The following is a 21,115-nucleotide window of genomic DNA, read 5'->3' on the forward strand; positions in this document are numbered from 1 at the left end:
CGGAAGACGTCCTCCAACCTAACAAAGCTCTTGCAGCATGAAATGACATGTTGTCCACCCAATCAAAGGATCAGAGAATGAATCTAGTACTGAAAGCATAAGCTACAACTAGCTAGCACTGCAGTGAATAAAATGTAATGAGTAGTTCACTCAAAGAGAAAGACAATAGTTGAACAGTTAACAAATTCATTTCTTTAAAAATGGAGAAGCAAGAGAGCTAGCTATATTTCGTTGTATTTTTTTCTCTCACTTAGCTAGTGAATGCAGCTAGCTAAACTCAGCAAAAAAAGAAACGTCCTCTCACTGTCAACTGCGTTTACTTTCAGCAAACTTAACATGTGTAAATATTTGTATGAACATACCAAGATTCAATAACTGAGACAAACTGAACAAGTTCCACAGACATGTGACTAACATACATGGAATAATGTGTCCCTGAACAAAGGGGGGGGGGGTCAAAAGTAACAGTCAGTATCTGGTGTGGCCACCAGCTGAATTAATTACTGCAGTGCATCTCCTCCTCATGGACTGCACCAGATTCGCCAGTTCTTGCTGTGAGATGTTACCCCACTCTTCCACCAAGGCAAATGCAAGTTTCCGTACATTTCTGGGGGGAATGGCCCTAGCCCTCACCCTCCGATCCAACAGGTCCCAGACGTGCTCAATGGGATTGAGATCCGAGCTCTTCATAGCCATGGCAATCACTGACATTCCTGTCTTGCAGGAAATCACGAGCAGTATGGCTGGTGGCATTGTCATACTGGAGGGTCATGTCAGGATGAGCCTGCAGGAAGGGTATCACATGAGGGAGGAGGATGTCTTCCCTGTAACGCACAGGGAAGACGTGTTGAGAAGACGTGTTGAGATTGCCTGCAATGACAACAAGCTCAGTCCGATGATACTGTGCGTTCCAGTATCATCGCATGTCAAATCAATTTATAACGTTTTTCTGGATTCTTTTGTTGACATTCTGTCCCTCACTGTTCAAATAAACCTACCATTAAAATTATAGAGTGATCATTTCTTTGTCAGTGGGCAAACATACAAAATCAGCAGGGAATCAAATACTTTTTTCCCTCACTGTATGGTGATAACGATGTAGACTGCGTAGCGGTTAGCGGTTATGATATGGTTTGACTTGGAAAGTTTATTTTCCCTCGCCTGGTCATAGACAGCTGATGTGTTGTGCAATGAGGTCCTCAAGCAAAGGTAATGGGTGAGAATTTTTTCCTCTAACATCCTTTCTCAATTTAAAAGTAATCCTCAAAGTAATCATCTAGTTTTTCCAAAAGTATCTGTAATCTGATTACAATTTTTTTTGCTGGTAAAGCAACAGATTACAGTTACCATTTTTTGCAATCCGTTAATCCCCAACCCCGCACGTGTGCAAGCGAAGTCGTGCATCTCGCCCATTGCAATATCTGTGGTGAGGCTTGTGGGAACGTCATCTAGCTGAGTCTACCGTTAAAGGTTTTTGTGTGTACTCCTAGTGGACTGTATAAAAATAATCATACATTTTATCTCAATAAAAGGAAGGTTCATTCTACTCTGTAGCACCCACATAATATCCTTAAAAAAAAATAGTTCATACCCCACTGAACCCTTTTTTTCTTTTGAGACACAATGAACAGGGACAGTTTTGTAATTTACAATGTGTTATCATCCTTGTGAAAGTGAAAATAGAGTGCTCACATGGGAATTTATAAAGAAGGCCTTTATTTAATAGTAAAAAAGCAGATCAGCATTCATAACATAACATTTACATCTGCTCAAATGTAAATGTAATAACTCTGGAAGAAGACAGCCTGACAGAGGAGAGATTGAGAGCAGATACTATATTGTTTTATCCATTCTACTGTACGTTCTAAAGCACCACCAACCAAAAGACAACATGTCTATTTTTGATATCATTTTTTCATTTGGGGGGGGGAATTACAGGTACAATATTTAAATCATTATCTATTCATTTTTTCACACATATTCTTGTTTTACCTGTGGGCTGCCACAAATTTTTTTTAAATAAAAAATTACAAAAAAGGTACATAACAACAAAGTATATTTCAGAGTTTAAGTAATAATCAATTCAGTATGTACAGGAAAAGAAAAAACTAGTGTGCAACCCGACCCACCCTGAAACCAGGTCTGCGTTCAGTACGTTTTTACATTCAATAGAAAGGAAACTGTGCTGTACTGAACAACCAGTTGAAAAACTGGGAGGGGTTGGGTTGTGTGTTGGGGAACGCTGTCAGCATGGCCGCTGCCCTTTAAATATGTCACTCATTGCTTCAAGCCACACCCACAAAACGGGATCAAATGTACCTCAAAGTCTGTTCAGTACAAACTGTTTCACAATGTAGCAAACGTTCAAGCGAACTGAACGCACCTCATGTTATCCACCTCCCCGGTGACCAGAGAAAACCCTCACCATACAACCCCTTCCCTGTGGGCCTGAAACAAAAGTAAAAAAGAGGAACACTGGTGTATGTATGGTGTTGGGACTTATTGTATGTATGTATGTATGTATGTATGTATGTATGTATGTATGTATGTATTGGGGCTTATAGTTTGTATGTATGTATATGTATGTATGTATGTATGTATGTATGTATGTATGTATGGTGTTGGGCCTTATAGTATGCATGTATGCATGTATGTATTGGGGCTTATAGTTTATGTATGTATGTATGTATGTATGTATGTATGTATGTATGTATGTATTTATTGGGGCTTATAGTTTGTATGTATGTATGGTGTTGGGCCTTATAGTATGTATGTATGTATGTATGTATGTATGTATGTATGTATGTATGTATGTATGTATGTATTGGGGCTTATAGTTTGTATGTATGTATGGTGTTGGGCCTTATAGTATGTATGTATGTATGTATGTATGTATGTATGTATGTATGTATGTATGTATGTATGTATGTATGTCTTGGGGATTATAGTTTGTTTGTATGTATTGGGGCTTATAGTTTGTATGTATGTATGTATGTATTGGGGCTTATAGTTTGTATGTATGTCTTGGGAATTATAGTTTGTTTGTATGTATTGGGCCTTATAGTTTGTTTGTATGTATTGGGCCTTATAGTTTGTTTGTATGTATTGGGCCTTATAGTTTGTATGCATGTATGTATGTATTGGGGCTTATAGTTTGTATGTATGTCTTGGGGATTATAGTTTGTTTGTATGTATTGGGCCTTATAGTTTGTATGTATGCATGCATGTGTTGGGCTTTAGCTGAGATTATTCTTTACAGAGTCAAGTATATTTGTCCAGGTCTCAGTTGTTCCTTGACTAGCACCATTCATTCTCGCCGTCGATAATTCTGATGTTAAAACTTCTAATAGTTTCTGTATCTACTGGTTAAATGGGAGACAGTGAGGTGACATTCATGTAGAAGCATTTAACTACATGGCACTCCCACATCATATGAAGGAACTTAAGTCATCTTCTGACAATATGGCACTGTCATAACATTTGTGACGATTCCTCAGGTGACTTTTAAGTAGTGGATTGTTTCTAAAGCATCTGCTGCACAGTTTGCAGTGATACGGTTTCACTCCAGAGTGAGTGGTCAGGTGTTGTGTCAGGTTGCCTGGGGTGGCAAAGCAATGTCCACACACAGTGCACTTGAAAGGTCTCTCTCCTGTGTGAACCGCTGTGTGTCTGGTCAGTTCTTCCTTGCGCTTGAAGCTTTTCGGACACTGTTTGCAACCATGTGGTTTCTGACCTTGGTGAGTCCACATGTGAGTTTCCAGTTGTTCCTTCTGGTCGAAGTCTTGCCCACAGTCCTTACACCGATATGATTTCTCCCCTGTGTGGAACTTCATATGTGCTCTCAAGTATCCATTACAAGTGAAACTTTCTCCACATTCTTTGCACTGAAATGGTTTCTCCCCCGTGTGAAGTCTCATATGCAATTTCATATATGCCTTAGTTTTGAAACTTTTCCCACATTCCTTACATTGATATTGTTTCTCTCCTGTGTGAGACACCATGTGTGTTCTCAGATTAGCATCACTAGGGAAGCATTTGCCACAAACATTACAAGTGCGTGTTGCTTTAATGTGGGATTGGAGGTGCTCTGTCAGACTTGCTATGGACTCGAATACCTCCTCACACACTCCACACATTTTCGTATGCTTTGTGTGCACATTTTTCACATGGTTAACTAAAGGACCAATGTACACAAATGTACTTCCACACAGCTTGCAACAATAAGGAGAAGCATTTGTGGTCACCTTGCCTCTAGCACGGTTATGGGTGCTTGCCCATTTTCTGGGTGATTTCAGTACCTTTGATCCTGACGGTAGTCCCCCGATCTCCACCTCATTGCCACTTCCACTGTTTTCACTGTGAGCTGCAGAACAGCCTGGATATCCTTCTGAGAGGGCGTGTGAGGCACTGGTTGCTTCTGATACTGTGTAGAGCTCTCCATCAGGCTCGGCTTTGATCTCTTGAGGAATGCGGACGCATAACACATCCCCCTCTCTGCTCTTGGAAGCTTGGCTCGAGAAATCCATTGGATCACAGTCACTTTCCTCACAGACGGTGAATATGGAGTCTTTGGTATCAGTCTCCAGTTCTTCAAGCTGCTCTTCCTCCAGTCTGGTCCCAAGTTCCTGTTGTTTATCTTTAATCAGTGTGGGCTGTGGTTCCTCACTTGTGTGGAACTTCATATGTGTTTTCAAGTATCCCTTACAAGTGAAACTTTCTCCACAATCTTTGCACCAAAATGGTGTCTCCCCCGTGTGACGCCTCATATGCAAGTGCATATAGCCCTTATTTTTGAAACATTTTCCACATTCTTTGCATTGATACTGTTTCTCTCCTGTGTGAGTTACCATGTGTGTTCTCATACTAGAATCACTAGGGAAGCATTTGCCACAAACATTACAAGTGCGTGTTGCTTTAATGTGGGTTTGCAGGTGCTCTGTCAGACTTGCTATGGACTCAAAGACTTCTTCACATACACCACAACGGTATTCTGCGGTAAGCTTTGTGTGCACATTTTTCACATGATTAACTAAAGGACCAATGTACACAAATGTACTTCCACACAACTTGCAACAATAAGGAGGAGCAGCATTTGTGGTCGCCCCGCTTCCAGCAGAGGTATGGGAGCTTAGTCTTTTCTTTGCTTGTTTTCTGGGTGATTTCAGTGCCATTGATCCTGACGGTAGTCCCCCGCTCTCCACTTCATTGTCACTTCCACTGTTTTCACTCTGTGCTGCAGAACAGCCTGGATATCCTTCTGAGAGGGAGTGTGAGGCACTGGTTGCTTCTGATACTGTGTAGAGCTCTCCATCAGGCTCGGCTTTGATCTCTTGAGGAATGCGGACGCATAACACATCCCTCTCTCTGCTCTCGGAAGCTTGGCTCGAGAAATCCATTGGATCACAGTCACTTTCCTCACAGACGGTGAATATGGAGTCTTTGGTATCAGTCTCCAGTTCTTCAAGCTGCTTTTCCTCCTGATTGGTCCTGATTTCCTCCTGTTCATCTTTAATCTGTGTGGGCTCTGGGTCCTTCTCCAGACTGGGGCTCCACTTCTGCTCACAGTGCTGCTGCTCAGGGGGAACCTCCTCTTCAGAGACTGGGAGCGTAAGCTGCTGGGGGTCTAGAAAAAAGGGGGGGAAAGGGATAAATAAGTGATCAATACATAATTGAACGTTTAAAAAAAAAATTTAAATAACACATGCCTATCCAGTGTTGTAGTACTCGAGTCCAGGACTCTGACTTTCCTCGGACTTAAGACTTGACCTCGACAGGTAACTTTGTCAGAATGTCTCTCTCCTTTGCATTATTCAACATGATAGTTACAACAGTAAATGTCAGATACTTTATCTGCTGCTAGCCTTACCAATGTGCAAGACACTAAGTTATCCAGCTTTCTAAGTTACAAAATGTAGCTTTGAGCACTAACAACCCAGTAAGCATGGACCGATGGCAACCTCTTTCTTTGGTGCGGTCCGGATTGGCCTTGATTCCAACATCCACGGACGTCAGAACCAAATCATACACATCTATGTTTCACAAGTTTGGACAGTACAGTAAAATACAGTAAAGAAAAGTAAAGTATAGTACAGTACAGTATAATGTAGTGTACTCTACTGAATTACTCTGCTGTACTGAACTTTGCCGTAACGTACCGTGCTGTTAAAATTTGTGAAACATAGCCTAGATGTCTATGATTCGTTCCGGTCTGACCAAATTTGTACTTGTTTGGGGGCAGAGATCATTAGAATAATACCCAGCATGCTTAGCAAGTGTTTGTTTTTACATAAAAATGTTGGTCATTCAGCAGACACTCTTATGCAGAGTGATTTATGGCCAGTGCATTCAACTATGGTAGATAAACAACAACATATGGGTAGTTTCATGGCATCGGAATTATGCTTTGAGTTTTTTTCACCTTAAAAATGTATGTCAAACAAAAACTATTGATTTAAAAGTTCATTATGGTAACGCAATTACATCATGGGTCCCTGATCTGTACTACACATCAATGCATAATTATGGATATGAATGTCATTCTCATGTTTCACAAGTTTGGACACCCCAGCGCAGTACAGCAGAGTAGGGTAGAGTTCAGTATAGTTCAGAAGGCCAGCATCCCGGAGTCCAGTGTCTGTTCAGTGTCTGTTCTTTTGCCCATCTTAATCTTTTCTTTTTATTAGCCTGTCTGAGATATGGCTTTTCCTTTGCAACTCTGCCTAGAAGGCCAGCATCCCGGAGTCACCTCTTCACCATTTCAAATGTTGCTACATAGGACGAATCGAGCCCGTCGGTTACATGTCTGTTACATAGACAAGGCAGGAGCGGTGTGAAGCCCCCCCCACCTTAAAGCCATATTACAACATATGTGTTGTGATAATTGCATTGTTTGTTTGCTCTATTTATTTTTATTTAACTTATTTAATTTCCACTACATCTAGATACATACATATCCTCTCAGGCCAGGGGCACAACAATGTATGAATTAATGGTTGGATAAGAATCGCCGTTATAATTATTGGCCAGTACGGAGAATTAAGTAAAACCACAAGTCCAAATCCCTATCTCCATCCATGGCTAATTTAGGAAAGGGCCAATGTTAGCCAGCTAGCTAGCCACCAGAGGACAACACAACGAGATGCAACAATTCAAGTTGTTTCCGTCAATGACATATGCTCAAGGCGATTTGATAGGAGTGATGCCAAAATCCAAGCTGGCTTCCCTTCAAGATTTTTTTTTTTGGTGTGCCAGGACCATTCACAGTTGAGCTCAACGCTGATTGGGTCATTTTTTACACTTTTTATTATTTTTTTAATCAAGGGAGGCCAAATGCTCACTGGCTTCCCTTGCGTTCAATGCTACTGACGGCAACAATGTCATACTCGTTTGGACAAGAGAGCATCAGATAGATGGCCTACACATAGAGACAGAGGTCGCTGTTTCGCTCGCTCGGATGCTTTCTCCTGTGAGTTACATTCAGCCTCTTGCGAATTGAAGGAAATTTATTAAACACAGAGAGACGAAAGATATGTTATGTTTATTTTTGGAGAAGCCTGGCTTCCCTTGGCATCCATGAAAACTCGCTACTGAGATAAGGAGACATTTTATTTTCATTACACAGAAAGTCAATAAAGTCTGTTTTTTTTACATCCATTGCAAATGACCACAGTTTCTCTCTCGATTCGAAAACTCTTTCCAACAATACCCCTCGATAACCACCAAGCCTCGATGTGAAATAGAACATTGTCATGCTCTGATCCAGTATCTCCACAGTTTTATAAACAGGCGTGCGCGATATATTTTACGATCAAAGTTACCTGCTGCATATCTTAAAAGGTCCTCAATGTCTCCATTGCCCTTGATTCTAAGCTATTTTTATTGACTTGGCCAAAGCTTTTGATACGGTAGACCATTCCATTCTTGTGCTCGAACCTTGGCCCCAAGCTCTTCTTTACATCAACAAAATTGCTCAGGCAGTAGGAAGCTCTCTCATCCATTTATATGCAGATGATACAGGCTTATTCTCAGCTGGCCCCTCCTCGGATTTTGTGTTACACGCTCTAAAACAAAGCTTTCTTAGTGTCCAACAAGCTTTCTCTGCCCTTAACCTTGTTCTGAACACCTCCAAAACAAAGGTCATGTGGTTTGGTAAGAAGAATGCCCCTCTCCCCACAGGTGTGATTACTACCTCTGAGGGTTTAGAGCTTGAGGTAGTCACCTCATACAAGTACTTGGGAGTATGGCTAGATGGTACACTGTCCTTCTCTCTGCACATATCAAAGCTGCAGGCTAAAGTTAAATCTAGACTTGGTTTCCTAAATCTAGACTTGGTTTCCTATATCGTAATCGCTCCTCTTTCACCCCAGCTGCCAAACTAACCCTGATTCAGATGACCATCCTACCCATGCTAGATTACAGAGACATAATTTATAGATCGGCAGGTAAGGGTGCTCTCGAGCGCCTAGAGGTTTTCTGCTATTCGGCCATCAGATTTACCACCAATGCTCCTCATAGGACACATCACTGCACTCTATACTCCTCTGTAAATTGGTCATCTTTGTATACCCGTCGCAAGGCCCACTGGTTGATGCTTATTTATAAAACCCTCTTTTAGGCCTCACTCCCACCTATCTGAGATATCTACTGCAGCCCTCATCCTCCACACACAACACCCGTTCTGCCAGTCAGATTCTGTTAAAGGTCCCCAAAGCACACACATCCCTGGGCCGCCCCTCTTTTCAGTTCGCTGCAGCTAGCGACTGGAACGAGCTGCAACAAACTGGACAATTTTATCTCCATCTCTTCATTCAAAGACTCAATCATGGACACTCTTACTGACAGTTGTGGCTGCTTTGCATGATGTATAGTTGTCTCTGCCCAATAATGTTTATACCTTGATTTGTGCTGCTACCATGTTGTGCTACTGCCATGTTGTGTTGCTACCATGTTGTTGTCATGTTTCTACCATGCTATGTTGTATTAGGTCTCTCTTTATGTAGTGTTGTCTCTCTTGACGTGATGTGTGTTTTGTCCTATATTTTTATTTAATTTATTTTTAATCCCAGCAGGAGGCATTTTGCCTTTTGGTAGGCCATCATTGTAAATAAGAATTTGTTCTTAACTGACTTGCCTAGTTAAATAAAATAAATATCTCTGAATTCTGCGCTCAGCTCTTTTGCCACAAGTTGCTCTTAGTGTATCCATTATAGCTCAGTGGGTGTGTCATACAATGTGTCCATATGGCAGAGGGAGACACCATCATAGAGGCCTGCGATAGATGGAGCCCTATCTGTGCCAAAACCTCCCATTTGATGCCATGGAATGCGTTTTTCCTCAATATAGCCATGCAGCACACATCTTTCTTTTCCCCAACGCAGTTAAGCCAAAACCACGCCCTGTTATTCAAAATCAAATCAAACTTTGTCACATGCGCCCAATACAACAAGTATAGACCTTACTGTGAAATGCTTACTTACAAGACCTTAACCAAAAGTGCAGTTCAAGAAGAGTTAAGAAAATATTTAGCAAGTAGACTAAAATAAAAAGTAATAATAAAAAGTAACAACAAGAATAACAGTAACGAGGCACCGGTACCGAGTCAGTTTGCGGGGGTACAGGTTAGTTGAGGTAATTTATACATGTAGGTGGGGGTGAAGTGACTATGCATAGATAATAAACAGTGAGTAGCAGCAGTGTACAAAAGGGAGAGGGGTTCAATGTAAATTGTCCAGTGGCGATTTTATTAGTTGTTCAGCAGTCTTATGGCTTGGGGGTAGAAGCTGTTGAGGAGCCTTTTGGTCCTAGACTTGGTGCCAGTCACCCTATAACTTGGGTGACTGGAGTCTCTGACAATTTTATGGGCTTTCCTCTGACACCGCCTATTGTATAGGTCCTGGATGGCTGGAAGCTTGGCCCCAGTGATGTACTGGGCCGTTCACACTACTCTCTGTAGCGCCTTACGGTCAGATGCCGAGCAGTTGCCATACCAGGTGGGGATGCAACCCATCAGGATGCTCTCGATGGTGCAGCTGTAGAACTTTTTGAGGATCTGGGGACCCATGCCAAATCTTTTCAGTCTCCTGAGAGGAAAAGGTGTTGTCGTGCCCTCTTTACGACTGTCTTGGTATGTTTGGACCATGATAGTTTGTTGGTGATGTGGACACCAAGGAACTTGAAACTCTCGAACCGCTCCACTACAGCCCCGTCGATGTTAATGAGGGACTGTTCGGCCCGCTATTCCCTGTAGTCCACGATCATCTCCTTTGTCTTGCTCACATTGAGGGAGAGGTTGTTGTCCTGGCACCCCACTGCCAGTTCTCTGACCTCCTCCCCATAGGCCGTCCCACTGTTGTGTCGTCAGCAAACTTAATGATGGTGTTGGAGTCGTGTTTGGCCACGCAGTCGTGGGTGAACAGGGAATACAGGAGGGGACAAAGTACACACCCCTGAGGGGCCCCAGTGTTAAGGATCAGCGTGGTAGACGTGCTGCTGCCTTCTCTTACCACCTGGGGGCCGCCCGTCAGGAAGCCCAGGATCCAGTTGCAGAGGTAGGTGTTTAGTCCCAGGGTCCTTAGCTTAGTGATGAGCACTATGGTGTTGAACGCTGCGCTGTAGTCAATGAACAGCATTCTCACATAGGTATTCCTTTTGTCCAGGTGAGAAAGGGCAGTGTGGAGTGTGATTGAGATTGCGTCATCTGTGGATCTGTTGGGGCGGTATGCAAATTGGAGTGGGTCTAGGGTGTCCGGGAGGATGCTGTTGATGTGAGTCATGACCATCCTTTCAAAGCACTTCATTGCTACCGACGTGAGTGCCATGGGGCGTTAATCATTTAGGCAAGTTACCTTCGCTTCCTTGGGCACAGGGACTCTGGTGGTCTGCTTGAAACATGTAGGTATTACAGACCCGGTCAGGGAGAGGTTGAAAATGTCAGTGAAGACACTTGACAGTTGGTCCGCGCATGCTCAGAGTACACATCCTGGTAATCCGTCTGGCCCAGCGGCTTTGTGAATATTGACCTGTTTAAAGAGCTAACCATTCAGAGGGGCATTCAACAACGCTTTGAGCGCGCTCCAAGTCCGGAAGTGAATATCACGTAGCGTGAAATTTCAGTCACTGATGAATAACATTTTCCCTTGTATTTCAAGATTGAAAAATAAAATAACATAACGTTGTGGACCGACCTAGCCATTAACGTCCCTTAACGCTCAAAGACAGATTAAATGGCTGTAGCATAGTGTATTTGACTGAATGATTAGGTCAAATATTTGAGAAATTATTAATAATAGGCATGTGTTTTTACCTGATAATAGACTACTAATGATAATATAACAACTTCATATACCAAGCTAGTAGCGTTAAGTAGCCTAGGTTAACTTAGCTGACATCAATTGAGGGAATTAAGCTTCTCTGAGAAATTTGTACAACTCATTCAAACTCTGAAAATAAATACATGGGCAAATGTTACCAAACATGATAGTAATAGGCCTGCATTATGGTAGGCAGCTAATTGTTCAATTACACTTTCCATCAATACCATCAATACTTTGGAAGGTCACTGTCTCTGCCTGTGTGTGAGACAACGCTAACTAGCCAATGGGAGCGTAGTAGAACACCCCTCTGAATAACGGGCCGTGGTTTTGGCTTAACTGCATGGCAAAAAGAAAGACGCATGCAGCACACTTAACATCTCCTGTGCCGTAAGGTTAGCCACATTACAATGATGATCTTACTATATACACACACACACACACACACACACACACACACACACACACACACACACACACACATATATATAGAAACGTCCTCTCACTGTCAACTGTGTTTATTTTCAGCAAACTTAACATGTGTAAATATTTGTATGAACAAGATTCAACAACTGAGACAAACTGAACAAGTTCCACAGAAATTGAATAATGTGTCCCTGAACAAAGGGGGGGCGGGGATCAAAATCAAAAGTAACAGTCAGTATCTGGTGTGGCCACCAGCTGCATTAAGTACTGCAGTGCATCTCCTCCTCATGGACTGCACCAGATTTGCCTGTTCTTGCTGTGAGATGTTACCACACTCTTCCACCAAGGCACCTGCAAGTTCCCTGACATTTCTGGGGGGAATGGCCCTAGCCCTCACCCTCCGATCCAACAGGTCCCAGACATGCTCAATGGGATTGAGATCCGGGCTCAATCCCATTGAGATCCGGGCTCAATCATAGCCATGGCAGAACACTGACATTCCTGTCTTGCAGGAAATCCCGAGCAGTATGGCTGGTGGCATTGTCATGCTGGAGGGTCATGTCAGGATGAGCCTGCAGGAAGGGTACCACACGAGGGAGGAGGATGTCTTCCTTGTAACGCACAGCGTTGAGATTGCCTGCAATGACAACAAGCTCAGTCCGATGATGCTGTGACACACCGCCCCAGACCATGACGGTCCCTCCACCTCCAAATCGATCCCGTTCCAGAGTACAGGCCTCGGTGTAACGCTCATTCCTTCAACGATAAACGCGAATCCGACCATCACCCCTGGTGAGACAAAACCGCGACTCGTCAGTGAAGAGCACTTTTTGCCAGTCCTGTCTGGTCCAGCAACGGTGGGTTTGTAGGCGACGCTGTTGCCGGTTATATCTGGTGACGACCTGCCTTACAACAGGCCTACAAGCCCTCAGTCCAGCCTCAGCCTATTGCGGACAGTCTGAGCACTGATGGAGGGATTGTGCGTTCCTAATGTAACTCAGGCAGTTGTTGTGGACATCCTGTACCTGTCCGGCACGTGTGATGTACCGATCCTGTGCAGGTGTTGTTACACGTGGTCTGCCACTGTGAGGATGATCAGCTGTCCGTCCTGTCTCCCTGTAGAGCTGTCTTAGGCGTCTCACAGTAATGACATTGCAATTTATTGCCCTGGCCACATCTGCAGTCCTCATGCCTCCTTGCAGCATGCCTAAGGCACGTTCACGCAGACAGATCAGCAGGGACCCTGGGCATCTTTCTTTTGGTGGTATTAAGAGTTAGTAGAAAGGCCTCTGTAGTGTCCTAAGTTTTCATAACTGTGACCTTAATTGCCTACCGTCTGTAAGCTGTTAGTGTCTTAACAACCGTTCCACAGGTGCATGTTCATTAATTGTTTATGGTTCATTGAACAAACATAGGAAACAGTGGTTAAACCCTTTACAATGAATATCTGTGAAGTTATTTGGATTTTTACGAATTATCTTTGAAAGACAAGGTCATGAAAAAGGGACACTGTTTTTTTTGCTGAGTTATATATATATTTTACCAGGATTTTGGAATTAAACATGGGGTCGCGACCCCTAGTTTGGGACCCGCTGTGCTTGGGACTACACATTGTCCTATGAAACTCATGCAATAACATTAGCTAACGTTTTGTTTACAAGATGTTTAGCTAACTAGTTACTTACTGTTTGATAAATAAATCCCCAAATACCGCTGATTCAAGTTGAACAGAGCAAGTAGTGGGTATTTACATCATTAACAATCTGTACTTGATTCGATCGATGTACCGTTAAATCAACACAAACCTGTTCTGTGCGGTTTGAAATCCAGCAGACGTCGAAGACGTTCGTTCTCCTCCTTTGAACGAGAGATTTCCTCCTGGTATTCAGTTACTGTTCTCTCTACTACTCCAACTATCTCTACAGCCGCCGCTGTTAGCCGTTCAGTAATATACACATTGAACAACGCCAGTTTAGACATTTTGAGAGGTATGAAAGTCGAGGTTTCTTTGTGTTTTTGTTAGCTATATTTTTTTTCGCCAGAGGGAGAAAATGTATTCCAGATGATGGTGCTGCTATTTCCCACAATCCTCCGCTGATTCCGTTTCCTGTTTTTCAGGAAGTCGGGTGTTTGACAGCTGATACAGAAAAGAGATCACAGAGACCGCTCTCAAAGAAACTAATAAATAAAGGATAACTACTCAATCATCTGTACAAGTCTGTGACCCAATACACTATGTCAAGGCAATCCAACCGAACCACAGATAGCAAGAAGATGGTAAGGAGTCGCGTTCTGCTAATGCTACTTAGCATACACAATTAATGCTAGCTAGCTACAGTATTAAGTTAAACTAACGCTAGCTAATTTAGACGACAAACTACCTTTTATTAACCCCCCAAAACAGCTTCATATGTTGATACAATAATGTGTGTTTTGATGATGTATTAACGACACATCAGCTTAACTGTAGTGCAAATGTGATATTCAGTGATCATTTAATGAATGACAAATACAGGAAGCTAGTCTAGTCTGGCTAGCTAGATATTTTAGCTAGCATTTCATTCGCTAGCTAGCACCATGGCACACTCACTAAGTCACTGCAACTTGTTTGCAGCTAGCTAGTTACTAAAATGCCAGTAAGTGTTTAGAATTTTCTATTCGGGCATAGCTACCTTTCGCATTTGTTAAACACGAGCTGTTAGCCTGGCGTGGATGGCAATTGGCATGTCAAAATGTGATATTAGTACCCCGATGATATTGGTACTTTATCGTAGGTAGCTGACCCAAGTCTACGCTACGTACTTTAGTAAAGCCGAATTAATTTGTGAAAAGGATTTATCTGCAATACAATAAATGATTAACTGTCTTTGAATCAATTAAAGATGTCTGTAGTTTTGACGCTTTTACACCAGGGGGTGCTGGCAACTAAGTTTTCTCTCTCAATTCAATTTCATTATAAGAGGCTTTATTGGCATGGGGAAACATATGTTTACATTGCCAAAGCAAGTGAAATAGATAATAAACAAAAGTGAAATTAACAATAAAACATGAATAGTAAACATTACACTCAGTTCCAAAATAACATTTAAAATGTCTGTATACAGTGTTGTAACTACTGTACCAGTCAAGTTAGGACACACCTACTCATTCCAGGTTTTTTTTCTCTTTTTTTTCTTCTATTTTCTACATTGTAGAATAGTAGTGAAAACATCAACTGTAAAATTTGTTGTAACCAAAAAAGTGTTAAACAAATCTAACTATACATAATATTTATAAGTAGCCACCCTTTGCCTTGATGACAACTTTGCACACTCTTGGCATTCTCTCAACCAGCTTCATGAGGTAGTCACCTGGAATGCATTTGAATTAACAAGTGTGCCTTGTTAATTTGTGGAATTTCTTTCCTTCTCAATGCGTTTGAGCCAATCAGTTGTGTTGTGACAAGGTAGGGGTGGTATACAGAAGATAGCCCTATTTGGTATAAGACCAAGTCCATATTATGGCAAGAACAGCTCAAATAAGCAAAGCGAAACGACAGTCCATCATTACTTTAAGAAATGAAGGTCAGTCAATACGGAACATTTCTATAACTTTTTCTTCAAGTGCAGTCGCAAAAACCATCAAGCGCTATGATGAAACTGGCTCTCATGAGGACCGCCACAGGAAAGCAAGACCTGAGTTACCTCTGCTGCAGAGGATACGTTCATTAGAGTTACCAGCCTTTGAAATTGCAGCCCAAATAAATGCTTCAGAGTTCAAGTAACAGACACATCTCAACATCAACTTTTCAGAGGAGACTGCGTGAATCAGGCCTTCATGGTCGAATGGCGTCAAAGAAACCACTACTAAAGGACACCAATATGAAGAAGAGACTTGCTTTGGCCAAGAAACACGAGCAATGGACATTAGACTGGTGGAAATTTGGCCTTTGGTCTGATGTGTCCAAATGTGAGATTTTTGGTTCCATCCACCGTGTCTTTGTGAGACGCAGAGTAGGTGAACGGATGATCTCCCGCATGTGTAATTCCCACCGTGAAGCATGGAGGTGGTGGTGTGATGGTGCGTTTCTGGTGACACTGTCAGTGATTTATTTAGAATTCAAGGCACACTTAAACAGCATGGCTACCACAGCATTCTGTAGCGATATGCCATCCCATCTTGTTTGCACATAGTGGGACTATCATTTGTCCAACACACCTCCAGGCTGTGTAAGGGCTATTTGACCAAGAAGGAGATGATGGAGTGCTGCATCAGATGACCTGGCCTCCACAATCACCTGACCTCAACCCAATTGAGATGGTTTGGGATGAGTTGGACCGCAGTGAAGGAAAAGCATATGTGGGAACTCCTTCAAGACTGTTGGAAAAGCTTTCCCGTTGACTACTTCCTGAAGCTGGTTTCTGATAATGCAAAGCTGTCATCAAGGCAAAGGGTGGCTACTTTGAAGAATCTCAAATATTGTTCAACACGTTTTTGGTTACTACATGATTGCATATGTTATTTCATAGTTTTTTCTACAATGTAGAAAATTGTAAAAAAAAAAATACCTTGAATGAGTAGGTGTGACCTAACTTTATAAATATGGGTTGTATTTACAATGGTGTATGTTTTTCACTGGTTGCCCTTGCACAACAGGTCACAAATCTTGCTGCTGTGATTGCTCACTGTGGTATTTCACCCAATAGATCTCTGTTTCTCTGTGTAGAACTCGGAGCTGTTCACTCTGACGTATGGAGCCCTGGTAACCCAGCTATGTAAGGACTATGAGAATGACGAGGAGGTCAACAAACAGCTGGATAAGATGTGAGTTTCTTATCTTCTTCTCAACAAACTCTGCTTAGCCCTTTCACTTATAATCGATCAAGGAAAGGAGACAAGGAGAGTAATTGAGTCACGTGTGTGTGTGTGTGTGTGTGTGTGTGTGTGTGTGAAGTGTGCTGCTTGCTGTGAACATGTAAAATGTGCCACTCCTTAATGTTTCATTTTCAGTTTATCCTTTACTTGACAAATGGATAAAGTGGAGCTACTGCTTTCGGCCTCTGAAGTTTCCCGTTAACCTTCAGCACACTGCCAAATTCTCCATCCCTCTTGAACTTAACCCTAGAAACTAATAGACCAATGATGTAGTGTGTGTGTGAGTTGGTCTGAAAGGGTCTGTAAAGGTTTTCTGCTCTGCCTAACTAATACACCTACTGTAGCACGTCCCAAATATGGTTCAATCAGGTGACGATCTCATCTTACTCTTTAATAGGGTCCAGATGTTTGTCTATCGCTCTCTCTATCTCTCTCCCTCTTTCTTTCAGCTTTGCTCAATTCAGCATTGAGGTCTGACTAAGCCAGTGTTCATGTCTGAAATATTTAAGGGAGGTGTGGAATCTCTGCTCTAAAGTTTTAGAGTAAGACATCTTTAAGGGAGGTGTGAATCTCTGCTCTAAAGTGGTAGAGTATTTGGCACCATTCTTTACTCACTCTTTTCCCCTCTTGTTTTTTTCCCCAGGGGATATAATATCGGAGTGCGTCTCATCGAAGACTTCTTGGCGCGCTCCAGCGTTGGGAGGTGTCAGGATTTCAGAGAAACGGCCGATGTCATCGCTAAGGTAAGGGGAACGTCCCTGAGCCAATCAGAGCGTGACCATGGAACCCTCCCAGAAAAGAGAGGCGAGGGGGAAGAGAGGGGGGAAGAAGAGATGAAGAAAGAAACAGACAGGGAAAGAGAAAAGGACAGGGGAAGAGAGAAAGAAAAGAGGGGGAGGGAGGGGGAGAGAGAGCTGGGAAAAAGACTGAGGGAAGGAGGTTGACTATGAACAACTGAATGAGTGAGTTAGAGAGCGAGGGAGTCAGCGACTGAAATTTGAACTCCAACCTGCAGTAGTCTGCATAGTTTCTGAGCTTTCATAGCTCCTCTCTACTGCTTTTCATTTCTCTGCACTCACTCAGCTAGGGAAGCATCTCAGCTATGTCACCGCAAAGCCAACTGGCCCCTTTCCCCTGTGTGTGTCTCTGTGTGTGCGTCTGTGTGTGTGTGTGTGTGTGTGGGGGCTCTTGTTCTTCACTGCTTGTTGTCTTTGTTATACAGTAGTCCAGGCAGCATTGTCAACCTACACCCAGTGTGAAACAACCCCTCGCCCAAGTACATTTAGTTCACACTGAAGGAATGACCATGCGCACACGCACACATACAAACACAAACTCGTGCTTGTGTCTATGTGGTCAGACAGTAGTCTGCTGTACTCCTGAGCATCAGGCCCAGTACTAAATTGCTGTAGACTTGTCAAGCTCAAACACTACTTGTCTCACTTGGTGGTTGACATCCAGGCTCCCTCAGCAGTCTGTTCTAACAGTGCTGCTAAATCCTTTCACAGGTGTAACCTCTCACTCTAGGTTCAGTTATAGGGAAGGCAGTAGTATGGAATGTTGTGCTGGATAATGAACTGGTAGCCTCAACTGCCGTTTAGACTGAGATAATCAGCCACCTTGCTACCAGCGACCGGTCATTTTCAAGGAGGAGACACATGGCGACTTAGCGCTCTGCGCCGAGAGCGTTAGAGACCAGAGTTTAATATGTCCCCAGTTTATGCACATTTCAGCTTTGACATTGGCTAACAACCAAACTACCATCAAAGAGACCTTCACAAGGGCAGACCTCAACGACTTGATCGCTTGTTATCTCGGCAAGTGTGAGACCCTGGTAAAGAAAGATTTTACACTCCCTGGCCTAGTCCTCTCTCTTCAACCCTCTCTCAGTACAACACATGTGACAATGTCAGTGTCTGCATTCAGTGATGAATCTTATGAGAGCGATAGTCTCTGTTCCATTTATAAATGCAGTACTAACACCATTGTAACACTAACAGCATTGTATGATTGCATGTGTTGTCCACTAGGTGGCGTTTAAGATGTACCTGGGCATCACCCCCAGTGTGACCAACTGGAGCCCAGCAGGGGATGAGTTGTCCCTCATCCTGGAGAGTAACCCCCTGGTGGACTTTGTAGAGCTGCCTGACAACCACAGCTCCCTGGTCTACTCCAACCTGCTGTGTGGGGTACTCCGAGGAGCTCTGGAGATGGTAAGGATAGATGGTGCCTCTTTAGGCCTTTTCACACTAGCCTAACCAAGCTGTACTGTGCTGGTCTGGATACGTATCCAGCATCTTTGTTGGAACCGTGCTAAAAAAAGGACAATGTGAAAAGAAAAGAACAGCTCCAGCACAGGGTGTCGCCACGGTAGTGTGAACATTCTATTGTGTCCAAAGCGTTCCACAGGGATGCTGGTCCATGTTGATTGAAATGCTTCCCACAGTTGTCACGTTAGCTTGTTGTCCTGTGGGTGGTCGACCATTCTTGATACACACAAACTGTTGAGTGGGAAAAACCCAACAGCATTGCAGTTCTTGACACAAACCGGGGAGCCTCTGAATGTCACACACACACACACACACACACACACACACACACACACACACACACACACACACACACACACACAAGCCAGCCATGTCTCATTTGTCTCAAGGCTTCAACATCCTTCTTTAACCCGTCTCCTCCCCTTCATCTACACTGATTGAAGTGGATTTAACAAGTGACATCAATAAGGGATCATAGCTTTCACCTGGATTCACCTGGTCAGTCATTCTTGGAAAGAGCAGGTGTTCTTTTGTACACTCAGTCTTTTGTACACTCAGTGTATGTTATTATGTTCATGTGTTGTGAAGCTTTATTATGTAGAGAAAAGTACTTTCCCACTTCTTTAAAAAAAGAACATTTTATATCTTCCTCTCTCCTCCAGGTACAGATGGCAGTGGATGTGAAGTTTGCTCAGGACACCCTGAGAGGAGACAATGTCACAGAGATCCGCATGAAGTTCATCAAGAGGATGGAGGAGAACCTTCCGGCCGGGGATGAGTGAGAGAAACAGAGAGAGGGAGAAACCACCACCCTCCCACTCTTCTCTTCCTGCTCTCCATCCATCCTCAATCTGATGTCACTCAAGGAGGTACGGAGAGAGAGAGATTTATAATGATAAACCCTTGACTGAGAGACTGAAAGAAAGGAGAGACCGAGAATCAAGAAATCAAGTCCTTGGGGGTGTCTGAAATCCATCTTCCTCTCCTTGTCTCCTTTCCTTCCTCTGCACTGGTCTAAATACAAAGGACAGACAGGTGGAAGTTTTATGCGTTTTGACATATATGATGCATTTTACATCAGGATGACGTGGCCGGTGACACTGCTTCTTAAACTTGACTGCTGACCTGCAAGACATTGTGGGACTGTATCAACAGTGGACTAATGAAAACAATACCAAAATATAGTTTTGGAGTGGAATTAACCTTTAAATGCTTCATAACTACCAGCAGTTTTATATATATATATATGTGTATTTTTTTTTTTTTTTTTTTAACTGTCCCCTGTCTAGTGCTTTCACAGTAGTGCAGATAAAGTAAAGGAGAGGTTGTTTTTGAGATATACCCATAGAGATGGGTAGAGCACTCATCTTTGCCATTATAGTGTCTGTGACAGCATGGACAGCGCCATTGAGGCTACAACCCATAGGAATCCCCACCCAGTTGACTACATTGAAATGGTGGAAGTCCTCAATGACGCTGCCAATGCTGAAACTGCATTTTTGGCCACTAAAGGGCTCTATCATTCTCTATGGATGCACCCTTCTGCAGAACTATGACTCCTGACCTTTAACCTCTGCTCATCTCACCCCTCCCCCCTAACCATTCAACTTTAATCTCTGCTCCTTTGATGAGAAACTCCTTGCATACTTCATCTCATATGTTAATTTCTAAGGCCAGGAGTCTTACCCTAATGGAACGTTTTTTGATTGACTTGCAATTCTGTAAAGTTCATAAATTTCACATGTGTATCACTGAATGTAATATGATGGTTCATTACCAAGTCAAAGTTGGTCTCAATTGTGTTGTATACGGTGAAAAAGATTTAGAGTTCTTTTAAAAAAAAAAATGTTTTACTTTCGTCTGTCCCTTTTTTAAATGCAAGATCATCAAGATTCTATTAATATCTATGTGTATAAGATATTTATTTGTTGTCATGTAAGATACTGTCACACTGTATGGCAGTGGTCCATTAAGTAGGCTGATGTTGTTATTATTAATAAACTCATCATGACATATCCAATGGGTGCTGTATCACTGCAGTAATCACAGCTTCAGCTGGCCCCTAAGTGGTAAAACACTTTTGTCCATGAGTAACATAGTAGGGCCTGTGTGCCTCGTTAACCTGTTGCAGGTCTCCTCACACAAATGTAATGAAGTGTCACACAGACTCTTCCCCTGTGGCTGGTCGCCGGGTACACCCCCAGTGCACTGTGGGACTATTGTTCCTCTGGAGCAACTTTGTCAAGTCAAGCAACA

The 21,115-nt window shown here is 42.9% G+C and overlaps 2 protein-coding genes across 3 annotated transcripts; one reads left to right on the forward strand and one right to left on the reverse strand.

Annotated features, from left to right (window-relative positions):
- Positions 1–3,041: 3,041 nt before the first annotated feature.
- Positions 3,042–13,858, reverse strand: LOC115175379 (zinc finger protein 345). Of its 2 annotated transcripts, XM_029734613.1 has the most exons (3): positions 13,541–13,858; positions 5,036–5,623; positions 3,042–4,180 (listed from the first exon to the last, which is right to left on the reverse strand). In XM_029734613.1, the coding sequence occupies exons 1-3, from the start codon at positions 13,713–13,715 to the stop codon at positions 3,429–3,431; spliced, it is 1,515 nt and encodes a 504-aa protein (XP_029590473.1). In that variant the 5' UTR covers positions 13,716–13,858; the 3' UTR covers positions 3,042–3,428. The 2 variants fall into 2 exon arrangements, with proteins under 2 accessions (XP_029590473.1, XP_029590472.1); XM_029734612.1 differs by having other exon boundaries at positions 3,042–5,623.
- Positions 13,632–20,879, forward strand: LOC115175387 (trafficking protein particle complex subunit 3). Its single transcript, XM_029734622.1, has 6 exons — positions 13,632–13,723; positions 13,854–14,012; positions 16,441–16,538; positions 17,233–17,332; positions 18,620–18,802; positions 19,522–20,879. Exons 2-6 carry the CDS (start codon positions 13,971–13,973, stop codon positions 19,639–19,641), a joined length of 543 nt encoding a protein of 180 aa, XP_029590482.1. The 5' UTR covers positions 13,632–13,723; positions 13,854–13,970; the 3' UTR covers positions 19,642–20,879.
- The last annotated feature ends 236 nt before the right edge of the window (positions 20,880–21,115 follow it).

This window comes from Salmo trutta, chromosome 36, assembly GCF_901001165.1.
Source record: "Salmo trutta chromosome 36, fSalTru1.1, whole genome shotgun sequence".
Lineage (NCBI taxonomy): Eukaryota > Metazoa > Chordata > Actinopteri > Salmoniformes > Salmonidae > Salmo > Salmo trutta.

Coding starts and splice junctions, on each gene's coding strand:
- LOC115175379 (XM_029734612.1), bottom strand. CDS start 13,715: ATGTCTAAACTGGCGTTGTTCAATGTGTATATTACTGAACGGCTAACA. Junction 5,624..13,540: donor TTTCAAACCGCACAGAACAG/GTTTGTGTTGAT, acceptor CCTTTTTTCTAG/ACCCCCAGCAGCTTACGCTC.
- LOC115175387 (XM_029734622.1), top strand. CDS start 13,971: ATGTCAAGGCAATCCAACCGAACCACAGATAGCAAGAAGATG. Junction 14,013..16,440: donor CCACAGATAGCAAGAAGATG/GTAAGGAGTCGC, acceptor TTCTCTGTGTAG/AACTCGGAGCTGTTCACTCT. Junction 18,803..19,521: donor TCCGAGGAGCTCTGGAGATG/GTAAGGATAGAT, acceptor TCTCTCCTCCAG/GTACAGATGGCAGTGGATGT.